We start from the raw sequence: 27,715 nt of genomic DNA on the forward strand, positions 1-27,715 counted from the left end.
TTCCCTCAGGTGTCTATCCATGATTGACCTCACAGATGAACTTCACAGTCAAGGTCCTGCTGGTGCCTGCACCACATTTTGTGTACATCCAGCCTCATCCTTCACATCTTGGATTGTATGTTTTCTAATTTAAGTACTGACAGCTTCTCTTCATAATTTACTTAAAGTACACAAACACATCTCTGACTAGAGCACGGTTTAAATACACATTTAAACCGTGTGAGATTATTTATACAGTCTCGTCTCATTGACAAATACAATGAATGAATGAATGAATGAATGAGAGAGAGGAGATAGGAAGAAAGGAGGGAGGAAAGACAGAAGGGAAGAGAAAAAAGAAAGGAAGAGAAGGGGAGGGAAGGGAAGGTAGGAAGAAGGAAGAGAAGAAAAAAGAGGGCAAAGAAGAAGGCAGGAAGACCTCTGGCAGGTCATAAAAACAAAAGTGTTACAGTACTGCACCTGAAATTTATGGTAACAAAATCAAAGGCAAGAAGGAGAGTTTCAAGTTTTGTGCAAAGGAATCATAATTTGTTGTAATAGTTATACTAAACAGAAATTTAGAATGCATCAGAGGAGGAAGTGAGTTTAATCACCTGGTCAGACTATCTCACTTTATTATCTCATTTTACTGATGAGGCAGCTGAGGCTCTGACAAGTAAGATGACTTTGCCCATCATTACGCAGCTGCAGAATGTGGTCCATGGATCAACAGCATCGGCATCGTCTGGTAATTTGTTAGAAATGCAGACTCTCAGGCTCCATGTTAGCCATACTAAATCAGAATCTGCACTTTAATAAGTTCCTTGGGTGATTCATCTGAACATTGAAGTTTGAGAAGCATTAACACAAGCAGCTTGTTACTAGTAAGTTAATAACCTGGATGATTTATTCAATGCTTTATTTTTCAATAAACTATACACCAATCTTTGGATCTGTTAGAAAAATTTAAATCCTTTAGCTGTGAAGAATCAACCTATGGATTTTACACTCAGGATAGAACTTTGGGAAACGGCTCTTCGAAGCCCTGAATAAACATGTGCTGACACATAACACACAGTGACCACTTGGCTACTGTTTCCTCATCTGTCAAGTGGAAAGAACAACAGTACCTAAACTCAGAAGGTTATTAAGAGGACTAAACGAAGGCATGTTAAGTCTTTAGAATAATGGACATAGAGTAAGGCCTCAATGACTGTTAAGCTTGGAGTGTGACTGTTGTTAGCTCTTACATAGGGTACATAGGGTGTAGTGCAATAGGCTTGCACACTGCAGCCCATGATTCTCACCTGTTCTGGCTGCAATGACACGTGTATGAAGTACTACTCAGGATTACGAATAAGTATAGCCTGTGCCCACAAAAGAGAGCTGATAAAACTCCTTAATGGGGTGAAAACATAACAACCAACATTGCTGAAACTTGGCTTGCTGACTTTTCCACTCAGTGCACTGAAGTGGCAAATTTCACCTAGAGGCATTGGCAGGTGTACACACAACCAGTGCCCAGATGCCAGAGTCAGCCCAGCAAGGGGAGCTGGAGTGTGGGACAGAGATCTCTTGTGCAGAATGAGACGACACTTGTATGATAAAACCACCAGCTTGTTCATCCACATTATTTCAAGCACCGATCCAGGTTGGGGAAGGAGAGCCATAACAGACAAAGCAGGTAATTCAAACCATGTAAAATAGAAACCAAAAATCAAAATCACATTATAACCTGCGTTTCTTACTTACTAGACACACACAATGTTGTGAAGGTATTCAGGAAAGAGTGGCATAGAGGGGGTCTTGGGGTGATACAAATCAGACCATTGTTAGTCCCTAGAAGAGAGCCATCATGGTGAGATAGATAGATGGATTTATAAGACTATGCAGAGGAAGATGCCAGAGAAGCTGAGAGCCTAAAACATAATCTTGGATGGCCTCAAGGGAGATGAAAGAAAAGGAATTTCTGTTGCCTTCCAGCCCTCCACAATACAATTCCCAAATGGCTCCCAGGTTTCCCAGCCAGACAAGCCACGTACTCAATAGCTGCCAGCAAACCTTCTCCCCGCCACATTCCTCCCCTCCCCTCGGAGAAGAGTCTTGCACAGTATTATGATCATGTTAAATATTCTTCTGAAGACAGGCCAAAAATATTAAGTGACAAAATGAGTCTCATTCCTTGCATATATACGAACATGACTGTTCCACACCAATAGGTAAAAACTGCTAACACTCAGGTACTGTCTGCATCACACTTATCTAAACACAAAATCTGCTCTATTATACCTTCCATGATGAAAATGGGATACATAAAGGTATACATGGTAAGTTGAATAATGGCTCCTCAAAGATGCCCACGTCCCAATCCCTGGAACCCGGGAACATGTTACCTTACATTCAAAAAGAACTTTACAGGGGCTCCTGGGTGGCTCAGTCAATTAAACATCTGACTCTCAAGCATAAAAGACTCTTAAAAACTGAGAACAAACTGAGGGTTGATGGGGGGTGGGAGGGAGGGGAGGGTGGGTGATGGGTATTGAGGAGGGCACCTGTTGGGATGAGCACTGGGTGTTGTATGGAAACCAATTTGACAATAAATTTCATATATTGAAAAAAATAAATAAACAAATAAACATCTGACTCTTGATGTCGGTTCAGGTCATGATTTCACAGTTTGGGGGTTCGAGCCCCACATCGGGCTCTGTGCTGACAGGGCAGAACGTGTTTGGGATTGTCTTTCTCCCCCTGTCTGTCCTTCCCCTGTGCGTGCTCTGGCTCTGTCTCTCTCTCTCTCTCTCTCTCTCTCTCAAAATAAATAAACAAACATGAAAAAAAAAGAACTTTACAGATGTGATTAAGAAAGGATCTTGGGGTGTGGAGATTATCTTAAATGATCTTGGTAGACTCCATGTAATCACAAGGGTCCTTTTCTTTTCTTGTGAGAGGAAGACAAAATTTCAGAGGCGATGTGACCAGAGAGGGAAGGAGAGGGGAAAAGGCAATGTGGGAGGAAACCATGATCCAAGAATAAGAACAGCCCTATAAACTTTCACAGGCAAGGAAACAGATTCCCTCCCACCTTGAGCCACCAGAAGGAACCAGCCCCACTGACACCTTTGTTTCAGCCCAATCTCAGACTGGTTCTGCATTTCTGACCTCTGGAACTAAGAAAGGACACTGTTTTAAGCTGCTAGATTTGTGGTAATTCGTTGTGACAGCAATAGGGAGCTAACACAGAATATAATCAATAAATACTAATTATAAGTGAATAATTAGGAAACAGCTCTCTGTGATCTATAATTTACAAAGTATTTTATATTTTTCAGTGATCAAATCCTAGCTGCTCATCAGAAATTCTTAAGTTTATTACACAAAGACAGCCATTTAGGTTATATAATAGTGCAAGTATGCATACATTGACTTTAAAATCTGAAAGCAAAAGAAATTACAAAAAATGTATTCATGTAATACAAGAAACCCATAGTCTATTCCTGGATATCTTGGTATCTCCTAACAGATGACAGTTAAAGTGCACTTAAGATTGGACCTAAACCACTCACTTATGGTAGCATCTGTGTTAGTCACCTGTGTGTGTCCCTCCAGTGTTGGGCACACTGCTCTGTACAGTGTTGGCTGGTGTTCCATCAATATTTGCCAATTAAATAAATGACTGAAAAAATGAAAATATGAATGAGAAAAACTTACACCCTTAGCCAGGTTTTACTTTTGATCATTCAGATGGAGCTTTATTCCAAATTAACCTAGAAGGACTTGGTGCTAGAATAAAAAAAAAAACAGCTTCCTTAAAAAAAAAAAATAGGATTTTTTAAAAAGGCCACTAAAGATGGAGTCAAAATGTAAATAAATTATAGGAGATTTTCCAGTTCTGGTTAGGAGGCAAAAGGTCACAGAAAACCATCGGCCCCACTATAGCGATGAGAAAACAATAACTTTAGAGATCTTATTTGTCATACAAGATATTGAGGAGATCTGGACACAAGTCTAATCGAACAGACTGCCTTTTACTGTCCTACTGTCTGGGGGACAGACATTGATGGATACTTCCCCTACTGGTGCATGAGTGGGCAGAACTAGCCTGCTTTTGGTAAAGAAACCTTGCTGGAATAAGGAATAATGAGCCAAACTCTTCTCAGCCAAGCATTGGTGGGTGTGGCAGACTGGAAAGTGGGGGAATGGCTAGCTAGCCCTCACTGTCAGCCAATCCTCCTTCATAATACTTTTGCTTGGCAGCTACTGGTGGGTAGAAGCTGGCAACTGGTGGAAAGTAGAGAGATCACATCTCATGTGCATAGATCCCAAAGTCTGCTGCAGGGCCAGATCTCACCACCAAGGGGATGGCAGATGTGAAATGCGGTTCAACTCCTGATTAGAATGAAGAGATCTGGCCTACACACCTTAGCTGCCTGACAGGGGAAAGGACAAGGCTTGCTGAGGACATATACTACCTATTTCGGTTTCTTTGTTCTTTTATATACAACATGAAAGTGAGACACATGAAAAAGCAGGAAAAGTGTGACCCATAGCTAAGAAGAAAAAAAGAATAAAAGGAAAACAACAGGTAACAAAATGGTTGGAATTAACAAGACAAAAATAACTACTACATGACGATGCTAAAGAATTTAAGGTAAAATGTACAAAATGGGTGAGAAGACGAAGAATCCTCCAGAGTAATAAAAACTCTAAAAAAGAAGCAAATAGAAATTGTAGAACTGGTAAGTACAATATAAATTCATTGGAGGGGCTTAATGGTTAAGTGGACAAGATAGAAAAGGCTGGTAAATCCAAAGATAAGGGAATAAAAACTATCCAAAATAAAGCACAGAGTGAGAAAAAAAACCAATAATAAAAAACACACCCTGAGAATCAGAGTACTAAGGCATAACTTCAAACGGTCTGACACACATGTAGTTGCAGCCTGAACAGAAAAGAAAGAATAGAGTATAATTGTTGGAAAAGATATTAGATGAGGGTTTCAAAGATGGTTGAAAAGACATTAAATCCAACACAGTGAAACTCTAAGCTATAAAACAGAAAATCATATACAGGGCAAACCACTGAAAACCAGAGTAAAAAGATAAGACAATGAAATGACCTGTTTCAAGAGCTGAAAGGAAAACATGCAAACACACACACGCGCGCGCGCGTGCACATGTGCATACAAACTGGCAACCTAGACACCTATAATCAAAGAAAATATTCCTAAAAAGTAAAAATGAAATAAAGGCATTTCCAAACAACCAAACTGAGCACATTCATGCTGCATTACAGGAAAATATTTAAGGAAGTTCTCCAGACCGAAGGGAAATGATCACAGAGAAAAACCAAGATCGGCAGAAAGGAATGATCAGTGGGGTAAGTATCAAGGGAGATATAAAACAACATCGTTTTAAATTTCTTTAAAAAGACAATTGGCTATTTGAAGCAAATAGAGAGACTACTGTGGGATTATAATACATGGAGAAATAAAATAACAATAATAATACAAAAATCAGGGGAGTAAAAAAATGACACTGTTGAAGGATATTTAATGTCTCATGAAGTTGTGTAATAGCTACTGATGGTAAAAGGTGATGCATTAATTATGTATATCGTAATCTAGAACAGCCACTTAAAAATAATACAAAATGGTGAAACTAAATAGTAACAGGAGTAATAAAATGGAATGTAAAAACAAACAAACCAAAAAACAGAAACTCTCAGTTTCCAAATAAAGAAATGAAGAAAAGAAGGGGGAAATGAGGGAAGAAATAAAAAATGACAGAATTAAGCCCAAGAATATCCCATGTAATTATAGTAAATGTAAGATGTATTCAACACTCCAATGAAATAAAAAGGCCCAGTTCTACACAACGTTCAAGAGACACTTTTAAGAACATAGAGTGAAAATAAAAGGATGAAAAAGACACACATGACAAACACTAATCACAAGAAAGCCAGTGTGTCTATACTAGTATCAGAAAAACTAAACTTTAAGATGGCTATTTCATAATGATAAAATGGTCATTAACAAAGCCCAAAGTTGGTTCTTTGCTCAGACTAAAAGCTTCGTAAATCTTTTTTTCTTCTGTATACAGCTTCCGATGGTTTATGAATTCCTGTGTTTATGGACCGCTATTTAAAACTTCTTTTCAAATGCACATTATTTTTTTTTTAATTTTTCTTAATGTTTATTCATTTTTGAGAGACAGGGAGAGACAGAGCATGAGCGGGGAAGGGGCAGAGAGGGAGACACAAAATCCGAAGCAGGCTCCAGGCTCTGAGCTGTCAGCACAGAACCCGATGCGGGGCTTGAACTCACGAACTGTGAGATCATGACCTGAGCCAAAGTCGGACGCGCAACAGACTGGGCCACCCAGGCGTCCCACAAATTCACATTATTTTTAAATTCAACAAGTTTCTTTTCAAGTGCATGACCCCTTCAATTCTTGAAAATCATTATTTTGATTTGAAAATCATTAAACATAATTAATATTTTATTTTTACAAGTCATGTTACCTGAAATTTCACCTTCTGGTTGATATCTGACACGCGGAACTGCTTTAGGAAACGCTCATCCTCACTCCAGAAGAGGCGGATATCAGGGATGTCATAGAGGATCATGGCCAGTCTTTCCAATCCCAGGCCAAAAGCCCAACCGATCTGATCTTGAGCACCAGCTACAATTAGGAAAGCAAAACACAACTGATTTAAAAAATATGAAGACTACAGGGTGCCTGGGTGGTTCAGTCGGTTGAGTGTCCAACTCTTGGTTTCGGCTCAGGTCATTGTCCTGTGGTTGTGGGGTCAAGTCCTGCATCAAGCTTCATGCCGAGCATGGAGCCTACGTAAGATCTCTCCCTCTGCCCCGTTCCCCTGCTCATGAACTCTCTATCTCTAAAACAAACAAACAAAACATTTTTTTTAAATATATAAAGACTTCACAGGTGCATCCTATTTTCCTACTTGTGGGTAAATAACCAGTAACACTGCTTGTGAGCCTACTAGCAGGCAAGGCACTGGGGAGAGACATCCATAAGCCCATCCATAAGTTTTACATTTCTTGTGCTCCCCACATTCCTCACTTCCCTCCCTGAGGCACTCTGGAGTCACACTGCCTCTAATGTTGCCTTTCATTTTTTATTATATTCCAAGCACTTTAAGCCCTGCTTCCTGCCTCTGAAAAACAATTTTCCTGTAATCTTTACTTGCCCTGATTCAAATTTAGCCTACTATGTGTAGAGAGAGAGAAAAAAGATGGTCTCTGTCCCTATGTGGCTTACTAAATGGGTGGGTATGTTGGAAGTGTGCCATAATGGACTGTTAATATTCAGAAAAATCCCTCATTTTGTTAAAACAACTTTTACCCTTAGTAAGAGCTACCTCAATAATGGATGGAGATCAAGCAAGCCAAGGTGGAACGTTTATTTAGTACCACTCACTCCAAAGGTAAAGTGTGCTGTTCACAGTACAGCAATGCTATGAGCTCAAAGGGTTTATTTCACTCACCTGAAGCAGACTAAGACCAAAGACATAGACCTGCTGTATGAAGAAGGCAAGAGAGCAAGTCATACTACTTGAAAAGCTTACGGAAAGGGCTCATGAAAGGAATACAATTTCAACTGGACACTAAGGGTGTCTGGATCCTGGGCAGGCTGCAATGGCCTCAAGATTTTACTCCCGTCATACATGCCCTGTGTAAATCTCTCCCTTTGAGTGCGGTGGCCCTGGGAACAGAATGGGATTTCAGCCCTGTGATTAGTTACTTTATATTGAAGTTCATCTGAGCAAACCAGAGAGACTCTCCTGCTGGCCCAGGAAAAGTGAGCTGACACGCAGCGAGAGGGCCACATGGCTAGGACCTGAGGGAGGCCTCTAAAAGTTGGGGGAAGCCCTGGCGGTCAGCAGTAAGTGGGACCCTAATTCCTACAATCATAAGGAAATGAATTCTTCCAACAGGGTGAATGGGCTGAGAGGAGGACCAGAACTCCCGAAGAGCACATAGCCGTGCTGACCCCTTGATTTCTACCTGTGAAGACACTGAGCAGAGGCCCCAGCCAACCTGTGCCTGGACTTCTGATGCAAGGAAACGGACATAATAAATTTGTGTGGTTTAATCTACTAAGTATGACATTAATTTGTTACCAGGCAAAAAATAAAAACAAACAAACAAACAATAACAACAAAAAACCCCACAAAACTAATACACATCCAAAATGTGGAGAAAGGTAAAAGGAAATTCCAGACTGAAGGAACGTCTTCAAATAGCAGAGGGGTAGCAGTGTAGCATAGAAGCGTTAGGAGTGCATTATGGAAACACAGAAGGTTTGAGGCAGATAGGACATTGCAGAAAGGATCCATTTCTGGCTAGGTGCTCCCACCACCATCATTTATAAATAAAACAACAAGGATAGATGTGTAAAAGAAGCCAGGCAGAAGTATGAGCCTCTTCAAATGGTTTGTTTAAAAGCTGAATGAATTAAAATAATCAAAATGAGATCACAAAAGAAAAAGATACTAAGAGAGAAAATGGATCAGTAGCGAAAGGGAAGATGAACGAGAAAGAAAAGCCAGTGGTTTGCTGAGTACACCTGTTCCTGAACAAAAATGAACACTCAGGTGAGGTAGAGGGAAGTGGGATATTCAACCTCACAGACAGTGGGATCATGAACATTATGCACAACCCCTGACCCAGTGGTCACATGCCTAAGAGAGCAACTGAAGAGTGAGGCAAATTAGTTTAGAGTAATTCATACTGATTCATGAGACTTGAAAAATAGGTTGGTGACTAATTAAAGACATGAAATTTAATATAACCATGATAGACTTTTAAAATCTACTTAAAGAAGAATTTTTATTTCCTTAAGTTTTTATTTATTTATTTTGAGAGACAGAGAGAGAGAGAAAGAGTGAGCATGAGCAGAGGAGGGAGGGAGAGAGAGTCCCAAGGAGGCATCACACTGTCAGTGCAGAGTCTGATGCAGGGCTTGAACTCATGAACTGTGAGATCATGACCTGAGCCTAAATCAGGAGTCAGATGTTCAACCAACTGAGCCACTCAGGCGCCCCAAGAATTTTTATTTTTTTAAATGGAAAGAAAAAATGGCAGTCCTGCTGATGTGGTTCCAGCACGTTCTGCATCGTGTGGTTCCACTGTCCTCATTCACTGGGGGGTTACACTAGGTATTCTTACAATTTGGAAACAACATATACATGTAAAGATCCTTAAGAATTTTCATACTCATTATTACTATGATTCTACTCAGGAATTGATCCTAAAGAAATAATTCAACAAAAGAAAAATATAAATGAAAGAAGATATTCAGCAGTATTACTTTATAAGAGCAAAAACATGGAAACAACCTAAGTGGCCCAAATTAGGGAATGGCTTACAAAATATACTACATTTTCTTTAAATCATTAAAAATTGTAATTATAAAATACAGATTTATTAAGTGACAGACTATAAGAAATTATGAAAAATATTTATGATAACATGAATATGTACTGTGATACCACTATTTAATATAGGTCCAAGTGAGGGTTGTAATGTGAAAAAACAAAAAACAAAACATGATGTTCAAGAATTATAATGGGTAATAGTTTTAAAACTTCAAAACATTTTCCTATAACTGTTAGTTGTTTCAAGTAAAAAAAAATAATAAAGATAGGTAGCAAGGTTAATGCTGCTTTGTGACTGAGGCTTTTTCTTTAATCTTTTCAATTTTATTATCATTCTTTTATAACCAACCACCTAGAGCCTAATATCTGTAACTGAATAAGCAGTAACAGATATTTCCTACTATATAGTAACTACTGCTTATTTAGGGTATTTGACTTTATTTAATATCTAGTAATTTTTTTTAGTATGTTATGCTCCTTTCATGTTACCCTCAGTTAGTTCCCCCATCCCCTGAAACTTTTTCTAAAGCAAAAACACGAATAGAGCCCTTAAAAGTAGGTAAGAAAATGAGCAACAATCTAATTTTTAAAGTTGAAAAAATTTAATTTATATTTGAGAGAGAGAGTATGAGCAGGGGAAGGGCAGAGAGAGAGAAGGGAGATACAGAATCCAAAGCAGGCTCCAACCTGTCAGCACAGAGCCTGACGCAGGGCTTGAACTCATGAACCACAAGATCATGACCTGAGCCAAAGTCAGATGTTCAAGTGACTGAGCCACCCAGGCGCCCCCTCTAATTTTTTAAATGGACCAAGAATATGAAGACATTCACAGAAAGGAAAGAAAAATTACCCTTAAGCAAATGAAAGCTTACTTAAGAAAAATAAAAGATGAAAATGCACAAAGTTATCATATTTTATACCAGATTGGCAAAAATAAATACATCTGATTCCATACTTGAGAGCAAAGCCAAGGGAAAACAAGCACTCTCTATATTGCTGGTAGGTTCACAATTGAGTCTTTAAGCTATTGACCTAAGAAGCATAGTATACCAGTAGCTATCAGAATTACAGATGCATGTACCACCTTGTTACTTTAACTACTAGAAAGTATCCTCCTTACAGGAAATTAGGACTGTATAAGACCACTTGCTGGAATATTGTTTATAAAAGCAAAAGACTGTAAACAACCCAAATATTCATCACTAGAGAAATGATTAAATAAACTATGCTATGTCTGTACAATGAAATATTATTATAAAAAGGCTCCAACCAATTTCAAAAACTCAAAGCAGCAGCTGTTTTTATTTTTTTATTAGTTTATTATTATTATTTTTAATATTAAACTTATTGTCAAATTGGTTTCCAAACAACACCCAGTGCTCATCCCAACAGGTGCCCTCCTCAATGCCCATCACCCACCTTCCTCTCCCTCCCACTCCCCTCAACCCTCAGTTTATTCTCAGTTTTTAAGAGTCATATGAGACCATATGAGGTTTGCCTCTCTCCCTAACTTTTTTTTCCTTCCCCTCCCCCATGGTCTTCTGTTAAGTTTCTCAGGATCCACGTAAGAGTGAAAACATATGGTATCTGTCTTTCTCTGTCTGACCTCAGCTGCAGCAATTTCTTACTTGACACATCTCCAAAGGCAAGGGAATTAAAAGCAAAAACGAACTATTGGGACCTCATGAAGATAAAAACCTTCTGCACTGCAAAGGAAACAATCAACAAAACTAAAAGGCAACCAACAGAATGGGAAAAGATATTTGCAAATGACATATCGGACAAAGGGCTAGTATCCAAAATCTATAAAGAGCTCACCAAACTCCACACCCGAAAAACAAATAATCCAGTAAAGAAATGGGCAGAAAACATGAAGAGACACTCCTCTATAGAAGACATCCAGATGGCCAACAGGCACACAAAAAGATGCTCAATGTCACTCCTCATCAGGGAAATACAAATCAAAACCACACTCAGATACCACCTCACGTCAGTCAGAGTGGCTAAAACGAACAAATCAGGAGACTATAGATGCTGGCGAGGATGTGGAGAAACGGGAACCCTCTTGCACTGTTGGTGGGAATGCAAACTGGTGCAGCCATTCTGGAAAACAGTGTGGAGGTTCCTCAAAAAAAATTAAAAATAGATCTACCCTATGACCCAGCAATAGCACTGCTAGGAATTTACCCAAGGGATACAGGGGTGCTGATTCATAGGGGCACTTGTGCCCCCGTGTTTATAGCAACACTTTCAACAATAGCCAAATTATGGAAAGAGCCTAAATGTCCATCAACTGACAAATGGATAAAGAAGATGTGGTTTATATATACAATGTAATACTACTTGGCAATGAGAAAGAATGAAATCTGGCCATTTGTAGCAACGTGGATGGAACTGGAGAGTGTTATGCTAAGTGTTTTTATTTATTTATTTTTAATTCGGGGGTAGCTAGGAAAGAACTGTGCAAATGGAGGACAAAGGTAGGAAGTCTTTATAGTACATGCCTTTTTATATAAAGACTGATAGAGATTTTTGTTACTAGATAAAATACAGGAATTTGTTTTCTGTTTATTTTTAAGAGGTTATAAGAAGCACAAAGTATTCCTCTTTGGTTGCACTGGGACCAAACTTTCAGGAAAATCATGAGTAGTAAAAATGGATCTCTATGTCCTCTTTTTAGAGCCAGAATTGGTCCCTTTCATTCTGTAAGAGGCAATACATTTCCAAGGCTGGAAAATAAGTGTTATCATCTGTAGGGATTTCAAAAACAACAACAAATTTCTTCTACCCTTCCTCTTCAATCTCAGTGGGTTGTAATGGCTTCAAGCAATTGAGTATGGGGGAAGTGATACTATGTGACTTCCAAGGTCACATCAAAATAGCCACACAACTAACACTTGGTTTTCTTGGAATGCTCACTCTCCACACACCCTCTCTCACAATTCTTTCTCTAGAACATTCTCTCTTGGAACCTAGCTGCCATGCTCTGAGAAGGAAGTAACACAGAAAGATCATGTGTAGGTGCTCTAGTGGACAGTCCCAGGTCAATCTAGCTTTCAAGCCATCCTGGTGTTGACAGCAGGTATGTCAGTAAAGAAGACTCAAGAGGGTGCCAGCCCTAGCCCTCTAAATCACCTCAGCTGTTTAATCTTCCCAAGGCTCCAGCCATTGCGGATGAGAAACAAACTATCTCCACTGTGTGCTCCAAATTTGTGACCACAGAATAATAAAATGGCGGCTTTCTTAGGCTATTAAGTTTGGAGTGGTTTATTATTCAACAAGAGATAACCAGACATTGCCCTTGTTAAATCATCTGGGTTGTGCTTTCTATTGCAAACATTTCCCATATGGGTAATCTAAGGTTAACTGAACTACTGATGTAAGTTCATATGTCTGAGATATAAGAATGATGTGAATAGCAACTAGATAGGGTTTCACAAAGATCAGGAATTAAGCTTAAAATAAGATGAATCCACTATACTATAGCACATCATATACACCAGAATATTAATTATGTCCTAATATCACATCTTATCCAAAGCCCATGCCACCCCACATCATTCATCGCATTGCCCATCCAACGTATAAACAAAACAGTCCTAAGCCAAAGCTATCCAAAACCCCTCTCCAAACCAACTACTGCTTTTCATCTTATTTTTCCACCTCATGATGAATGGGGTCATCATCCATCTAGTTACTCAAGGCAGAAACCTGGGAGTAAACTAACTTAAAACACTACCTCATTTCAGATATAGACCTTTAAATTATATCTCAAAATTTCTCTCAAAACCATCCCTTCATTCTAGTCCAATTGTAGCTATAGATTTGTCCCTTCAACAAACATCTCCCACCTTGACTATTCCAAGAAACTCCCAAGTAGTCACCGTCTGTCTCCCTATTTGGTCCATCTGTGATAGTGCTGCCAAGTCTCTTTCTAAAACATAAATCTGGACATGGTCACAGTGGATATGTGTAAGGATAGGACAATGAATGACTCATCTCCAAGACAGCCATATGTGTTCTTATTTTTATTTTTCAGTGTCTTTCTAAACCATAAAAAAAAACTCTTAAAATTGTCCCACAGATTCCCATTCACTCTAGCTGAACTTGAATATTCATGGAATTTCAAAATTAGATATGCAAGGTCCAGCTGGAAAAATGCTTCATAATAAGTTAAATACTAACATCTCTGTTTATCACTTGGTATCAAGGCAATCATAATGACAAATGGGAAAACAAATATTTAGCTATAAGATACATACAGATTAAGAAGCACTGGTCTAGGGGTGCTGGGTGGCTCAGTCAGTTAAGCATCGGACTTCAGCTCAGGCTATGATCTCATGGTTTGTGAGCTCGAGCCCCACTTCTCTCTCTCTCCCTTTCTGCCCCTCCTGGGATTCTCTCCTCTTCCTCTCTCTCTGCCCCTTGCTCACTTGCATCCCCTCTCTCTCTCAAAACAAACAAACAAACAAACAAACAAACAAACAAAGCCCTGATCTGTAGTGAAGAACTTTCTAAAAAATTGCCAACATATCACAGGTTGTTAATTTTGTCAAATATAAAATTATGCACACCATACAACAGAATTCACATTCTTTTCAAGGAAGATGGGTCATTCATCAACATAAATGATTTTCTGAGACACAAAACAAATTTCAAAATATTTAAAAGGCATTAAATTTAAGAAATGTCCTATGTCCAAAGAGAAAATAAATCAGAAGTCAAGAGTATACAAATATCTAAAGACATTCCTAAATACTGGGAAATTATACAACATACTTTTAAATAACCCAAGTCAAAGAAAAAAAAATCACAAGAAAAATTAGAAAATGCATTCAAATGAATACAAATTAAGATGCAACACAAAATAATGTATGGAATGCATCTAAAGCTGTAATTCAAAAGAAGCCTATAGCATTAAATGCTTATGTGAGAGGGGAAATGTGTCAAATCAATGAACTACTACCTTACAAATGTAGAAAAAGAAAATAAAATTAAGAACAAACTAAGCCAAACAAAGGAAAAACTAAACATAGCAGTGCAAGTGATAACATAAAAAAAAAGGACAAACAATAGAGAAAATTGATGAACACCAAAAACTGGTTTAAAATAAATTTTTTTAAATTGAAGGACAGTTGACACACAATGTTAGGTTAGTTTCAGATGTACAACATAGCGATTCAACAACTCCATACTTTGTGGTATGCTCACCACTCTGTATGTTGTGGTAGCTACCATATGTCACCATACAATGCTATTATAATACCATTGACTATATTCCCTATGCTGTACCTTTAACCCTGTGACTTATTCCAGAACTGGATGGCTGTATCTCCCACTTCCTCTTGCCTGTTTTGCCCATCCTTCCACCACCCTCCTCTCTGGCAACCGTTAGCTTGTTCTCTGTATTTATGGGTATGTTTCAACCTTTTGTTTGTTTGTTTGATTTTTTAGTTTTCATATGTAAGTGAAATCATATGGTATTCTCTAGAACCAAAAAAGAAACAGTAAGTTTTGATGAGGATGTGAAAAAAAGGAAGCTTTGTGCACTGTTGGTGGGAATGTAAACTGGTGAAGCCACTGTGGAAAACAGTATAGTAAGGAGGGTCCTCAAAAAATTAAAGATATATAGCATCTGTATGTTTATTGCAGCATTATTTACAGTAGCCAAGATAAGGAAACAACCGAAGTATCCATCAATAGATGAATGGACAAAGAACAGGTGGTATACATACACAATGGAACATTACTCAGTCATTGTATAAAAGAAAAAGCTTTCTCTGTTTGACTGATTTCACTTAGCATAATACGTTCTGGGCCCATCCATGTTGTCACAAATGGCAAGGTCTTATTCTTTTTTTTGACTGAGTAATGTTCCTTTGTATATGTATGTGTACCAAAAGCTGAGCGGTTTTTTTTTTGAAATATCAATAAAATGGATAAATTGCTAGCCAGACAAATTAGGAAAAAACATGAAAAAGAGAAAGTACAAATTACCAATGTCAGGAATTAAAGATAGGACCTCACTAAAGACAGATCCTAGTGGTAATAAAGGGATAATGAAAGAATATTATAAAATAACTTTATGCAGGTGAATTCAACAACTATTCAACAATCCATACAAAATGGACAAATTATTCCCCAAAAAACCCCCAAACTACCAAAGCCCATTAAGAAGAACAGATAACCTATATCAATTAAAATACTGAATATATAATTGAGAACCTTCCCACGGGCACCTGGGTGGCTCAGTCGGTTAAGTGTCTGACTTTGGCTCAAGCCATGATCTTGCAGTTCGCGAGTTCAAGCCCCGCATCGGGCTTGCTGCTGTCAGTGCAGAGACCACTTTGGATCTGCTGTCCCCCTCTCTCTGTGTCCCTCCTCAGCTCGTGCTCTCTCTCTCAAAAATAAATAAAACATTAAAAAAAGAAAAGAAAAGAAAAACCTTCTTGCAAAGAAAACTCTGGGGCCAGATGGCTTCACTAAGTGAATTCTATCACAATGTTAAGAAAGAAATAATACTAAATCTATAAAACACTACCAGGAAATAGAGAATAAGGAAATTTTATGAGACCAGGATTGCCCTTATACCAAACCAGACAAAGACATTACAAAAAAAAGACAACTTTAAACCAATATGCATCATGAGAAAACAAACAAACCACTTTTTACAAAATATTAACAAATTAAATCCAGCAATGCATACAAGGGACACTATGTCAGGACTGGATTTATCCCAGGAATGTAAGGTTAGCTCAACATACGAACATCAATCATGTTATACCATCATATAAGCAGATTAAAAAATAAAATCCAACACACAATTAGAAAAAGCAATCGTAGATGCAAAAGTAGATGCAGAAAAAGCAGTTGAAAAAAATTCAACATCCATTCATTATAAAAATTCTCAGGAAATGAAGAACACAGGGCATTTCTTTAATCTGATGAATGACACAATACAAGAACCACAGCTAATATAATTCACAGTGATGAAAGACCAGTCGCTTTGCCCTCAGGGTCAGCTTGAAGATAGACAGGTATGTCCACTCTATTTGTTTCTACTAACCTGAGTTCTAAGCTAGTGGGGAAATGGTGGGGGGTGGGGGAAGGGTAGGGGGAGCAAAAACAGATGAACAGGTTGTCTTTATTTGGAGATGGCATGACTGTCTACATAAAAACACCTAAGGAAAATATTTCAAAGGTTACTGCTACGTGAATTCAGGAAGATGATGATATACAAAAATCTGCAGTGTGATGGTCTTAGGGGCATCTGTTCCACCTGGCTGTCAGTGGGGACAAGTGCAGAACCTCTCCTGAACACAGGAGACTGGCTCTACTGAGAAGACCCAACACACAGGCCAGTGAGGGAGCCATGACATCAAGCACCCGCAATCCCAAGCACCTTGGTCGAGGGCTAGAGTGTCATTAGTAACAGGGAGCAGCTGGCCTCCAGCTTCCTTCTGCTGCACTTTGAGTCTCGTAATCATTCTTATTGAAAAGACTACTTGTGACCATCACTGTGGAGGGCTGCAAGAAAGGATGTGGCATCTCTTTGCAGAGCTGTACCAAATTGTACCTTTGAAACACTTAGTTTTGGTCCCACCTAGAACAGCTTCTTTTGAATTGTCCCCTGAATTGGGCTAGCTGGCCATGCCATTAGTAAGGCACCAGGCATACCTGTCCAGGATGCTGATCTCTGTACCACATAGTCTGCCCTAGGAGACATCATTAAATGAACTGACCTCAGATCTAAGAAGATGGAAATGGCGAACACTTCTTTCCCCTGAACAACTGGGTTGTTTTTCATTTTAAGGATACCATGAGTTACATAATTGACCGTAATTCTCTCCTTACTTTGGCCCCACAGATGCTTAGAGCCAACCTTGCAGGTCACCTCCACAACTGTGCAAGTGTTCAGGGTACATTTCTCTGTGTGACTCTTGGCCCAATTTTATCTTCTTAGTCTTATTTCCTCTTTGTCCTGATTATCTCAACTATTTATTTTCTCCTCTTGTACATACTTTTATATGGTACTTCAAATTCTTTATGGAAGGAAGTGAGCCATAAATAACTAGATACTTAAAGATACTGTCAGCCAAGGCAGGTCTAATTTTCAGGTCTTTGGCACTCCCCAGCTATAATTTGTTGCCAGGTGCTCAAGGGCTGACAGGGTTTTAAGGCAGTATATTTTTTCCCCTATTCTAACACTAGAGAGTTCCAGTAAACTAGAGTCCCCAAAGCAGAAAGCTGACTGTAGGGAAACATCCTCACTTAAACAGAATATTCAGGATGGGAAGGAATTAGGTGTTCTGATTAACACGACTTTGTGCTGAATGGAGCAACCCACACAGGAAAAGATTTTGTTTTTGTTGTCGGTGCTGAAAATCATTCTAAGAAGGTCAGCCTATATATAGAAGCAAAATAACATGAGACAGGAGCCCAGAGATGGGGAAGTTAAAAGGAGGGAAAGGAAAAGAAGAGGAGGAGTAGAACGGCAACTGAGAAGAGGGCAGTAAGAAGTCATCAGCGTGAACATGGAGAAACCAAGTGGACCTGAGAGGCTAAAAGCACCTAATCCCATACACTGTCCCTTCTACAGCAGATGGCCCTCCAGGCTCTGCCTCAACAGCCGCAGAAAGATAAGCACTAGTAAGAGAGGAACCAGAGCAGTGCACAAGCCTCCACACACAGCCTCTGGTCTGGCCCCTCCAAAGCAAAGTCCCTGCGAGCATGAAGCATATCAGAGAAGACAGCAGCTACGCTAGCCATGCATCAGGATGGGAAACAAAGAGCACTGAGGGAAGATTAAAACTGGCTGCTATTGCTCAACACCATGCCTCTGAAGGCGTAGGACATCTGTGCTATCTGTGGAAGGCATTGGGGGTGGGGTGGGTGGAGATACCGCTCAAACCTCCATCCCCAAAGTCCTTAGAAAAATCACTGTGCCACACAGAAAAGGCTGTATCACCAACCTGAGAAAAGTCTGAGAATGGGCAGTTGTTGACTGTGACACAGATCTGTACACAAACACACAGTATTTAAGCTGCACCAAGACAAGTGAAGCCCATGTACCTTCATCGCTAGTATGGAGCCACATAAAGAAGGTTACATAATATAATTAGACTTTTGTCATACAATGCCAGAAGATAAGGAATTTGGGAGAATTTGGTGGGGGGGGGGGCGGGAAAGAAGTAGAGAGAATTTTTAGGGCAATGAAAATACTTTATATGACACTATAATGATGGATACACGTCATTATACATTTTTCCAAACCCACGAATGTACAACCCCAAGAGTGAACCCTAAAGTAAACAATGAATTTGGGGTGATAATAATGTGTAATTGTAGGTTCATCAGCTGTAAAAAATGTAGCACTCTGGTGGCACATGTTGATAATTGGGGAGGCTGTGCATGTGAGGGGGCAAGGGTATATGGTAAATCTCTGTACCTTACTCTCAAGTTTGCTGTGAACCTAAAACAGCTCAAAAAATTACTTTTTAAAAAAAATTTAAAATTAAAAAGAGGGGAGAGTGGAAAGACAACTCATTGAATTAGAGAAAGGACTTGCAAATTATATATCTGTTAAGGGTCTATTATCCAGGATATCTAAGGAACTCCTACAACTCAACAACAGATACAAAACCCAGTTGAAAAATGCGCAAAAGAAGGGCACCTGGATGGCTCAGTCGGTTAAGTGTCTGACTCTTGATTTCAGCTCATTAAGTCCCACAGTTTGTGGGAAAGAATCCCACATTGTGCTCTGAACTAACAGCACAGAGCCTACTTAGGACTCTCTCCCTCTCTTTCTGCCCCTCCCCTGCTTGTGCACTCTCTCTCTCAAAAATAAATAAACGTTAAAAAGAAAAAAAGAAAAAAATGGGCAAAAGATTTACAGAGATATTTCTCCAGAGAAGTTATACAAATAGCCCACAGGCACATGAAAAGATGTTCCACATCATTAGTCATTCGGGAAATATAAACCAAAACCACAGTGAGATACCACTTCATATCTACTAGGCTGGCTACAATACAAACAAACAAAAAACTCATAAAACAAGCATCAACAGGGATGTAAATGAACTGGATCCCTTGTCCATTGCTGCTGGAATGTACCATGACACAGCTGCTGTGGACAACAGTTTGGTCATTCTTCAAAATGTTGAACATAGAATTACTGTATGACCTAGCCATTCTTCTCTCTCTCTCCCTCCCTTTCTCTTTCAGTCTACCTGCCTACCTACCTACCTACCTACCTACCTACCTATCGCTAGCTATATGCAGGTATGCATGCACATGCATGCACACAATATAGTTATAGACATATATGGATATATAGATGAATATATGTATATCCAAAAATTGAAAAAAGGGACTCAAGATAACTGTACACTAATGTTCACACCAGCATTATTCACAAATGACAAAAGGAAAAAACAAAACAAAACAACAACAACAACAAAACTCAGTATCTGAGAATGAATAAACAAAATGCGGTACATATATAAAATGGGATATTATTCAGCCCTAAAAGGAAATGAAGTTCTTATACATGCTATAGGATGAGTGAACATTGAAAAGATACACTAAGTGAAACAAGCCAGACAAAAGGACACATACTATCTGATTTCACCTATGCGAAATATCTAGAATAAGTAAATTCATGGAGACAGCAAGATTAGAGGTTACTAAGGGGCTAGAAAGAGGGGGGAATGGGGAGTTACTGTTTAATGAATACAAAGCTTCTGCTTGAGGTGATGAAAATGTTTTGGAAATCGATAGTGCCAATGGTTGAACAACACTGTGAATCTAATTAATGTCAGTGAATTGTATACCTAAAAATGGCTAAAAATAGTTAAAAAGGCAAATTTTATATTGTAAATTTTACCACATAAATGTAAGATTTCAAAGGGGCTAAACATTTACAAACTTTGAAAAAAATTTGTGTGTTCTTCACTTTTTTTTTTTTTCTCATTACCACATCCATCTCCAAAAACACTGAGATTTACCAACTGAGCCATTATGCAGCCAATTATTTCAGTAGATCTGGGCTGCTTCTCCCATAAAATGAAAGAACAGCAGTAATACTGCATCTCAAGTTCCTTTCAGCTCTTAAAAGTCTAGGATGCGACTCAGTTTAGAGGTAGTTAAGCTCTAAAGAAGCTTTCTTTTTGTTGTTGTTCATTTATTTATTTTGAGGAGAGAGAAGGAGAGGGAGAGGAAGGGGCAGCAAGAGAGAGGGAGAGAAAGAGAATCCCAAGAAGACTCTGCACTCATAGCAACATGGGGCTCAATTTCATGAACCATGAGGTCATGACCTGAGCCTAAATCAAGAATCAGACGCTTAAGTGCCCCTAAAGAAGCTTTCATCGAAATAAACTCAAAGTACTGTAAAAATAATTTGTTTAATACTGAACAGCATAACAAAGGTAACTGCCAACTGCTCTCTCCTCTGGCCATCTGGTCACCTTCGACCCCTCAGACATGCAGGTACACTTGACTTTGCACCCTTTGCTTAGACAACTGTGTCCACTGGGAATGGTCTTTTCCTCCACCTGATCCAGGTCGCTGTTCAAATGTCACCTTCTCAAGGTGGCCTTCCTGACCATCCACTTTAAAACTATATACTTCTCCACCAATCCACACTTCCAAACCCCTTATTCTGCCCCGTTTTCATCAGAGAGTATCATCTTCTAAGATACTACAACCTTTCCTATTTTTTCTATTTATTGTTTACTGTCAGACTGCTGCTAGCCTGTAATATGCGAGGGCAGGATCTTTGCTGGCTTTCATCACTAATACATCTCAAGTGGCTAGAACAGTGTGGGGCATGTAGCAAGTGCTTGGGTATTTGCAATGTGAGTGAATGGCATGGAAGGAGAAGTGCTGAGAATTTTCTACTTTTTAAGTTACTTGTTTCATATAAATAGGTAGTATTATGAAGAATTTCAGACTTAAAATGAAGTCTTCAGCATGAGCAGTGACTTTCTCTAATGTATCTGTGAGAGATTTTATCCATCATATTGTGAGGTGATATTTTAACAGGGGTGATATCAGAAATGCCATTTCCGAAAAAGCTCAGAAAGCAGAGAGTTGGAACACAAAAACATAAGAGGAAAAAAATGAATATTCTAATCACTCATCCCACCCTTCACGGCCATTCACTGAGCTTACTCTATAGAAGGTAGCTGGCACTGGGCACTAGCTCCTTGAAGTCTGGGACTTCAGCACTGCTTCTGTGCCAGTATTTTGTCTATTTTATTTTGTTCCTCGGTGACTGAACTGCTAAAATGTAAAGAGCTCCTGTACCCTGAGGTTCCCTCTCAAAATGTTTTGTTGCAAAGCCAAGGATCAAATTAAAACTTTAAACTATTTTGCTGGAAAACATTTTTTAAATTATATTAAGTATATTTTTCCTTCCTTGTCAATAGGGGCTAATTTCTAGGCATCCTTTGACTTAATGAATTGACGCTTTCCCACAATAATTGCCACAAGTAATACTGAAACAACCCAGCAATTAACATTCATATTTTATAGAAGTTAACCAATTACAAAACATTTCATCAATATTATCTTGATTTTGACTCTCACAATTATCCTAAGGGGAATGCCAGGACTGGTATTATCATCTATATTTAAAAAATAAACACCATTTAAGCAAAATCACAGACAATGGGACTCAAATCTGTTTTTTCACTTCAAGTATGTATCCAACGAATGCTTCCCTAGATTCACTTTCAAACATTATTGTAGAGGAGCTATGTTCAAAGTATTTCAAGCCATTAAAAATTCCACTTCTACTGTATGCCTTCTACCTTCTAAACTGCCAGCTTCCTGATTGACTTCATCGTTACTCCATGAAAGCTAGTAAAATGACTTGTATAAGTAAGTGCTCAAATATATCAGATTTTTCTGAATAAGTAAAATGTGGGTTTTTTCCCACCACACCAAATAATGCTTTTAATCCTGAATTTGACTAACATATACAGAAACCCTGAGTGAGATGACAGGGCTAGTATTTAGCAGTGGTATTGGACAAAAGCTTCCCCCTCCCTTGATCATTAGGTACCCTGGCAGTCACACAAGAATGAAAGCCCCGTATACTGCACACCCAAAAGCAGGTCTAGAAAAGCCAGTACAGGTACATAAATTCTGATTTCTTCTCTTTTCACCACTGGGTTAGTCCTTGATCCCCTGCTTTCTAGCTACAACTCTTGAATTCTTCAGAGACTTACTACTAGATGATTGACTTTTCAAGCTGTGCCCAAAGATCGATCTCCTGCCTGAAAAATTTCTCTAGTTGTATATATCCTTGGCCCCACACAATTCTGTCAATAAGTCCTTCACACAATCCAAAGGCAGACCTCTTTTAAAAGAACCTTTTGATGGTGGAGCAGACTGGGGATCAGATTCTATGAGCTGTAAAGACAGTGGTCCTTAATACAATCTGAGCTAGACTGCATATGAATAAACTTAAAACAACAAATCCTTCAACACCCATGGTGTTGAAGGATTGGACCATGGCCTTTCCTTCTTGTGTTCTAGATTTCAGTTTTCTGTAGTTTAATGAAGGAGAAAACAGCTTCTGGTTCAGGTACCAATCAATAGTACATGAAGCAATTCCCACATGTCTTGTCCCCTGAGAATCTTCCTCACGGATGTTTCCAGCTTCCTTTGAGGGCTTGTGTCCCAGGAATCGGCATCCTTCTGCTCCTTGTGCCTTTAATCTGGGTGTGGTGGATCGTATTAGTTGCCCCCCCCACCCCAGCAGCCATCCTGTCTTCTTTGGAGTATGGGGGGCAATGTACCTACCCCCAAGGGAGAGAAGGATCCCTGTTTTCCAATGACTCATCTAGGGGAAGACATGGCTAATGAGATAGATCGGGAAATCTGCTAGGATGCTCAAGGGCAAGATAAAGGTCCTTCAAACTCTTCCTGTCTCCCTTCCTGCACTGAATACTGCCACATGAGAATATGATGCCTGAAGCTGCAGCAGCCAACATGTGACCAGAGGGCAACAAGCTGGCAGATGAAAGCCAGTGTGCTGAGGAGGGAAATGAGGGTGAGTGTAAAGAGCCTGGACCTTTCAAAACCAGCCCTGCAACCTATACATTAGGACTTACTAATCTTTGAAATGAATTATAAAAGTCTGTATTACTTAAACTACTGTTATCTATGGTTTCTGCTTCTTGCCGACAGATACTTAAAACCTGACATACCAAAGAACAGGGAGAGGACCATACAGAGCTATTTGTAAGACAGGTCCTGTTGGGAAGACAATGGTAATTTTAATGCATGAAATCTGGTCTTTTTGAAGCCTTGTCTCAGGACTCAAGACAACAAATTTCAGTTTTTATCTGGGTCTCAGGTTGCCTTCTCTAAAGCCTAGCCATCATGCATTAGTGGGAGACATGCAGACCAGGGTACCAGTCACAATGGCATGAACATGGAAACTGGGATCTTAGTAAGGTTATGAACATACTAAATGACCATTGATGGTGGAACAAGAACCATATGAACATTCCAGACAAATGAAACAAAAGGATGCCCTAAGAGATCCATCCCCCAAATATAGAAAGACTAAGATATATTGTCATACAACTACTGATAGAGAAGTAGGACTTCAACTTTTATCAAAGCAGGGAAAATGGCGCTGAGAAGACAGCCAGATAACTCTCTTCAGCTATTTCTTCAATAGGTCCAACAGGTAGGAAGTGCAGTGGTCAAGCCTATATGCAATAACATACACATCTCTTTATGCAGAGTTAGTATTATACCTGAGTCACAAAGGATGTTAACACAGCAGTGCCTAGTAATAAACTTCTTATGGAAGGGAACTGACCAGTATGTCTCAGTGCAAGTGCTCCAGTGAGAGGGCACAAGAAACTAATGGTGTTGACAAGTAAGAGGTACATACTGGTCACTGCAGATCTTCAGTCAAAAGTCAGAGTACAGGAACTCTGAGCTCCCATTGGTAACTACGCTAAAGGAGAAAAGAGCACACACACCACCTTGATATCACCCCTTAGCGACCGTGATTTCGGTTTGCTCTTACAAGCTGCATGGCGCTCACGTTATACTCACTTGATCCGAGCATAGCAAAAGGTACAATCTATGGAAAAGTGAGCACACTCCCTAAAAACTTAAAGACACTTGCTAAAACTTTCCTCAGTCAAAAAGTATGGCAGTAGCTATATCAGTTATTATTTTTATATTTATTTACATGTTGATAATTATATAAACATATGTATTATATATAATTTATTTCGCAATTTGAGAGTAGGCTCCTTATATCGTGTTCCTTCATCCCTACTACTTCCATGTATATTTCCTAAGACCAAAGATATTATCTTATATATCCATAGCAGAGTTAACAAATTTAGGAAATTTCACATCAGTGTAACACTCTTATCTAATCTGTAGTTCATATTTAAATTTTGTCAGTTTCCCCAGGAATGTCCTTTGTAGCCTTTTCTCCCTTAGTACAAGATCCAGTCTAGGATTACATAATGCATTAGGTACCATGTCTCTTTAGTCTCCTTTAATCTGGAGCAGCTACTTGAACTTCCTTGGTCCTGAAAGACACTGACATTGTAGAGAATCCTGACCAATTATTTTATAGAATGTCCCACAAGTTGATGTTTTCTGATGTTTCTTCATGATTAGATTAAGGCCCTGGAACCCAGATGGAGTACTATGACAGTGATATGGTGTCCTTGTCTCTTCCTAGGCATTCATCTTCGGACATATGGCATCCAGCTACCCCGTATCAGGGGTTCCTAAGACCATCCACATGTCACTTATTTTTTGCTACAAAAACTTAGTGGTTTAAGAAAACTATTCATTTAGCTTAATATCGGTTGGCACTTTGAGCTCAGGAAGAAACCTTTCTGTTTTCCAGGGTTTAGCACTCACGTGTCCGGTGTTGGCTGCCTGTTAGCTAGGACTCCTTGGTTCTCTCTTACCATGCAACAAGCTAGCTCAGGCTCATGTACATGGTGGCTTGCAGGGACCTACTTGCAGTAGGAAGGCAAGTCTCAATGTGCAAACACTTTCCAACCTTCTGTTTGAATCATGTTTGCTACTATCACTATAGGCCAAAGTAAATCACATGGCCAAGTTACACAGGAGTAGAGAAAGAACTAATAGGAAGGTTAGAATTTGTGGCCATTTTTTACCCTACTGTAGTGAGAGATTGGTTGCATTGTTCAGAACTATTTTCCAAAACCTTCCCTCTCCTACCTATACCCCAATTATTAGGTGAATTCCTTCTCCACTGTCTACTCAGCTATTAACAAGTCTGTGGGAAGCCACTATAGTAGCCTGTCTTGCAAAGTCTGCTCAACTGCTTTAATAGTCATTTAATTCACTCATCAGATATTTATTGTGGCTTATATTTGTACAAAAACATGTTTTCTGATGAACAGTATTGTATGAAGGAAGGAGCCAAAAGAAAATTATCTGCTTATCATGTTTCAGAAAATATATCTCTTTTAATCCTCATATCAACTCTGTTATGTTACTATTATTAGCTCTATTTTATAGATGAGAAAACCAAAGTGTAGAGAGTTAACTAATTTGTGCCAGATTACATAGCTATCCAGAAAAGCTTCTGGCTGCAAGTCACAGAATTATTTGGGCCATTTATTTTTAGTGACTTAAATAATTAAAATTTTCATTTCTCTAACTAGGATTCTTGAGGTAGGCATTTCCAGGTTCAGTACAGAGCTCAAGGATGTCCTGAAGGAGGCTTGTTCTGTCTTTTTGCTCCACCATCCTTGGTTTGGTTTTCATACTTATTATACTGCTATCATGACTGCAAAATGGCTTGCCCATTTGTAGTCATCATATTTCATACAAGAAGAAAACAGGGGGCACATGGCTGGCTCCGTTGGTGGAGCATGCTACCCTTGACCTTGGAGTTGTGAGTTTGAGCCCCACGTTGGGTGTAGAGATACTTAAAAATAAAATCTTTAAAAAGAAGAAGAAGAAGAAGAAGAAGAAGAAGAAGAAGAAGAAGAAGAAGAAGAAGAAAAAGGCAGGGGCAGTTCTAGTGGGCACTGCTCTCAGGTTTGCTGCTTTATAGGGAAGCAAAAGCTAACCCCAAAAGCCCTTAAACTTCTCCTTACATTGCATTGCCTACAACTGTGTCACTTAGCCACCACTACATGTAAGGGGTACAAGGAAAATGAGTGTTTGGTTTCTTAAACTCTAAACTGGGGTGTGTCCAAGGAAGCATGGGGCTGGGAATGGCATTGGGTCAGCCAACTAACAACAAGTAAGTGCTAGATCAAGAATGTGAACACAGGCATGTATCATTCCACAGTTTATGCTCTCGAGGGATGCGTACTCTAAAATCAGAGACAGAAAAACCTATGAACACATATATGATAGGTCCAATGAGTAGGAGAAGCTAGGTTCTCCTCCTCTATGGAATCACAGAGGAAGGAGAGGGGGTCCACTTTAAGGTCAGCTGAACAAGAATGTTTTGGAAGGGTTAGATGAGTATGGTCTTAAATGACAAGTAGAGTTTAAGAAGATAAAGATCTTCCAATTAGGGGGAAAGCTAAAATCAAACACATGGAGGCAGAAACATGAAATGAGGTTGAGTTGGCCAAATTGACAACACTACAGGGTAATTCAGAACCATCTGAAAATGTAAAGGGAATAGTCATGCCTTACTTAGCATTTATTAAGAGTTAAAAGTGAAATATATGGATTCAAATATAATGAAGCAAGGATTCACATCCCACCTCTTATACCTCCCTTTGACTAGCTGCTAAAATATAGTATTCATACCTTTTACCCCTTTCCCTCCCGTTTCAATCTAAGATTCTAGAACTCAAGAGAATTAAGTATTGCTCCACAGTAAATCACAAACAATAGTTTCATTCAGCAAACATTAGCCTTCCTAACAGTTTACTAGTCTTCAACATTTTCTATTTTTGATATAGAAGTTGCTTTTGTTCAATTTTTTTTGTTGTGTTTTATTTATAATTGCTTAAATTACATACAGAGCTGTAGGTAACCACGTATTCCCAAAATCAGCAGATGAGACTTTTTAAAAACAGAATCACATTTTAGGTGCATCAAGATGGTCATTAATTAAAAAATCACTTTCAACTAAATGTGGATTCATTATACATCAATTTTTATAAGGTTAGTCACGTCCATAATAGGTGTTTGAGGGAACACCATCGAACACTATACGGAGTTGTTAGGTGGGATATGCTGTTACTTACTTCCAATGTACCATTAAGTTTCCTTATTAATAAGAGTTATCAAAACTGGGCCACAAGTGAAAAAGCCAACTAGAATTGCGAAGTCTTCGAGGAAG

General features: G+C 39.0%; 1 protein-coding gene across 16 annotated transcripts in view; it reads right to left on the reverse strand.

The window, feature by feature from the left end:
- The window catches only part of FARS2 (phenylalanyl-tRNA synthetase 2, mitochondrial), a 537,420-nt gene that overhangs the window by 199,324 nt on the left and 310,381 nt on the right, over positions 1–27,715 (reverse strand). For all 16 annotated transcript variants that reach the window (XM_047858223.1, XM_047858237.1, XM_047858233.1 and 13 more), the window contains one exon: positions 6,499–6,659. In XM_047858223.1, the coding sequence (XP_047714179.1) occupies positions 6,499–6,659 (161 nt within the window). The remainder of the gene's footprint in view (positions 1–6,498; positions 6,660–27,715) is intronic.

The sequence above is a fragment of the Prionailurus viverrinus genome, chromosome B2, assembly GCF_022837055.1.
Source record: "Prionailurus viverrinus isolate Anna chromosome B2, UM_Priviv_1.0, whole genome shotgun sequence".
Taxonomy (NCBI): domain Eukaryota; kingdom Metazoa; phylum Chordata; class Mammalia; order Carnivora; family Felidae; genus Prionailurus; species Prionailurus viverrinus.